Source organism: Euprymna scolopes, chromosome 46 (genome assembly GCF_053919585.1).
Source record: "Euprymna scolopes isolate OS-2025 chromosome 46, ASM5391958v1, whole genome shotgun sequence".
Lineage (NCBI taxonomy): Eukaryota > Metazoa > Mollusca > Cephalopoda > Sepiida > Sepiolidae > Euprymna > Euprymna scolopes.
In genome coordinates, this window is record NC_136527.1 from 142,599,865 (window position 1) to 142,602,815 (window position 2,951).

The following is a 2,951-nucleotide window of genomic DNA, read 5'->3' on the forward strand; positions in this document are numbered from 1 at the left end:
ACAGTTAATATTGACATACATAAAACTGTTTGCCTTGACTCAGCTAATGAGGGATAAAAAAAAAAAATAATAATGCAAGTTAAAGAAAAAAATAATTACAATTTTATTGAAGAAGAGAAAAAACATAAATAAAAGGGAAAAGATTGGGATTTAAATTCAAATTCGCTTGGTAACAGACTGTTCATGTGGGCTTAAACCCACATACAATTAGCTGCAAAATACAGTCCTATCTTGCTAGCCCAAAGGCAGGTTCACTTTGTTGGAAGAGTGTAAGTCAGAATAACAAAAAAAGAGAATTAAGAATTACTTGAAAAAATATTTTGACAGTTTAAAGAACAGAGAGAAATTATTTAAATGTTTTGTTTTTTGCTGAATTGTCTCCCTTGGACTGTACTTATTTCCTTTTCACACCTCGTATATAATTTTTTATCGGCTCCTTGTTAGGGGGTTAGTTCCTTTGGTTGCAAACAAGGTCTCGGGTTGCTTCCAGACTCCCAGCCGTACTTCTCACATAGAACAGTAACAGTATTCTGCTTTCCCAGAACTCCAAGCTGGCAGAAAACGCTCCATTCCTGTTCATTGACTTCAGCTTTTTATCACTCAGAACGTCAGAAGAATTTTCTTTGTGTCTAAAAAACTTCTCTCAATACTCTCTTGATTTTTAGGACTTTTCTGTCTCTGCGCACCTTTTATCCTTTAAGGACTCACATGGTTCTCTTTTCTCGTTCTTCACTTGATTTTTAGGACTTATCTGTCCGAGTTCAGCTCAACAGCATAGGTCTAGACCCTTCGAAATCTTAGCTGCAACTGACTTAATTAGGTTTGATTTGCAACCTTTTTTGTTGGAAAAATCGCTCGTCCAATGGACGTACAGAAAAACAGTCACATGTCAGCAGCAGTAGCGGCTCTTCTAACATCATAGAAGAAAGGAGCAGGGAAGAAGGAAAGAAAGAGGAAGAAGGAAATAGTCTAAAATAAATTCTGACAAAATAGCCGTCGACAGAGATATTCCAGCTTTCTCTCCCTCTTAGCTCACTTCGTGACACCACGAGAGTATGTTTCTCTTGCTCACAACCTCGCCAACGTCGTAAACATACACCATGCAAACATAAAAAAAAAACTACTTGTGCAGTTGTGCACGTACGCATTCATCCCAGGCATCTACTAATGTTGCTAATAACAACAAAATCACTTACTTCTTGAATTTTTTTCTTCATGAGACTTTGATAAGCAAGACGAACTTCGCCACAAACTTTGAATTCCTTTTCTTTAATTTCACGCAGGACTTTCACCTAATATTTCTAATTACTATAATATCGAAAGGACCCTCATTCGTTGGACCGTTTGTGATTACCTTATTGTTGTTGTTTAAAAAATAAATGCTGTGCATTTGAATCAGAAGCAGGTGTCGTTTATTTCTGTTGTAAGTAAAACAAATACTGTATAACCTTTAAATAAGGTTTTTATTAGCACAAAAGAATGATACATCGGATCCAACGTCAACACTATAAAGTAACATGGCTGACACTACTGGAGCACTCTCCCTGATGAAGCGGCACTTCATCAGGAAGAGTGCTATTGGGAAGTTTCGTATCCATACAAAACACAATACAACATTCTCCCCTCCATTAAATTAGAAAGTTCCGGCCGTGGGTGGAAAGTTCATTCAAGTATTAGTGTATGAAGGTGGGTTGATCACAACCAATGCAAGGAATGTAGTTTAATAGTTCAGGTTCACAATGTTAAAACTCACTAAGGAGTGCAATTTAATAGTTCTGATGTGCAAAATAAATTTAATCAAGATTCACTAAACTCTAGAATCACAAATTCAACTTATCTGGTGGTTTTCTACTACGTTCTGACCGTCGCAAAACAGTTGGTTCTACTGGTGGGGGTGAATTTTCCTCTTTCTGAGTCCTGTGGGTGATCGGTGAATTGGTAGTCTTTCAACAGGGCCAAATCACGTGTAGATAGTCATCTGCCTACCATCATTAGATCGAACAAAGGCATAATGCAGGTTAGCATCTAGAAGTTCAACCTTATCAACCAGAGGTTCATATTTAGTTAACCAGTTGTGTCTCCGCATTAAAACAAAACCAGATTCGGTCATCCAAGATGGTACCGCTGTCCCGGACACTGATCTTCTAGGGTGTTTAAACAGGCACTCATGAGGTGTCTCATTTGTGGCTGTGAATATTAAAGAATGAATGGAATGGAGGGAGTCTGCTAAAATCTCTTCCCAGTTTTCAGTCGGCAAACCTTTGTCTTCCAATGCTAATGAAATAGTTTTCCACACTGTTCCATTCATTCGCTCCACTTGACCATTCCCCTGCGGGTCATATGGAGTGCTATAGCTGGTGGAGATCCCTTTGCCGTGCATATAATTCTTGTACTCAGCACTCTTGAAACAACTCCCGTGGGACCAGACGTGACTTGTCAGGTATTCCAGTTTGAATAAGCTGAGTTGAGTTTAGAGAATTGTATTTGAGATGTAAAACAAGGAAGATAGATTAAGAGGATCTCCCCATGAGGGAGGTGAATAGAGAAACTATGAGCCAAGATTCGCTCCAGTTCTGCTATGACGAGATGCCTGAAGAGCGAAGAAAATATATATACACAAATTTATCTTGGGTCCCTGTCTTGAAGCATCTTTGTTACAACAGGTCCGACTATTTTCAAACTACTTATTCTTAACATAAATAATCTTTAATGTGCATTTGTAAAACAACAGATAAAAATCTGATCACTCCCATGTACCAATTTCACAATTTTGACTCCTTAGCAGCCCTTTTTTCTGGATGAAAATTAACTCAAAAGTTTACTACCTGTCTGAATACCCTATATACAAAATTTCAAGTCTGTAGATCAAAAATTCGTTGAGTCTATAGGTCACACACATTCTCACTTTTTTGTAGACAACATTTTTGTTTGACTAAAATATTGTAATTTAT

General features: G+C 37.6%; 1 protein-coding gene across 1 annotated transcript; it reads right to left on the reverse strand.

The window, feature by feature from the left end:
• Nucleotides 1-1,960: 1,960 nt before the first annotated feature.
• On the reverse strand, nucleotides 1,961-2,380 carry LOC145270221 (uncharacterized). The gene has a single exon (XM_080125853.1). The coding sequence runs from the start codon at nucleotides 2,378-2,380 to the stop codon at nucleotides 1,961-1,963; it is 420 nt and encodes a 139-aa protein (XP_079981979.1).
• Between the last annotated feature and the right edge of the window lie 571 nt (nucleotides 2,381-2,951).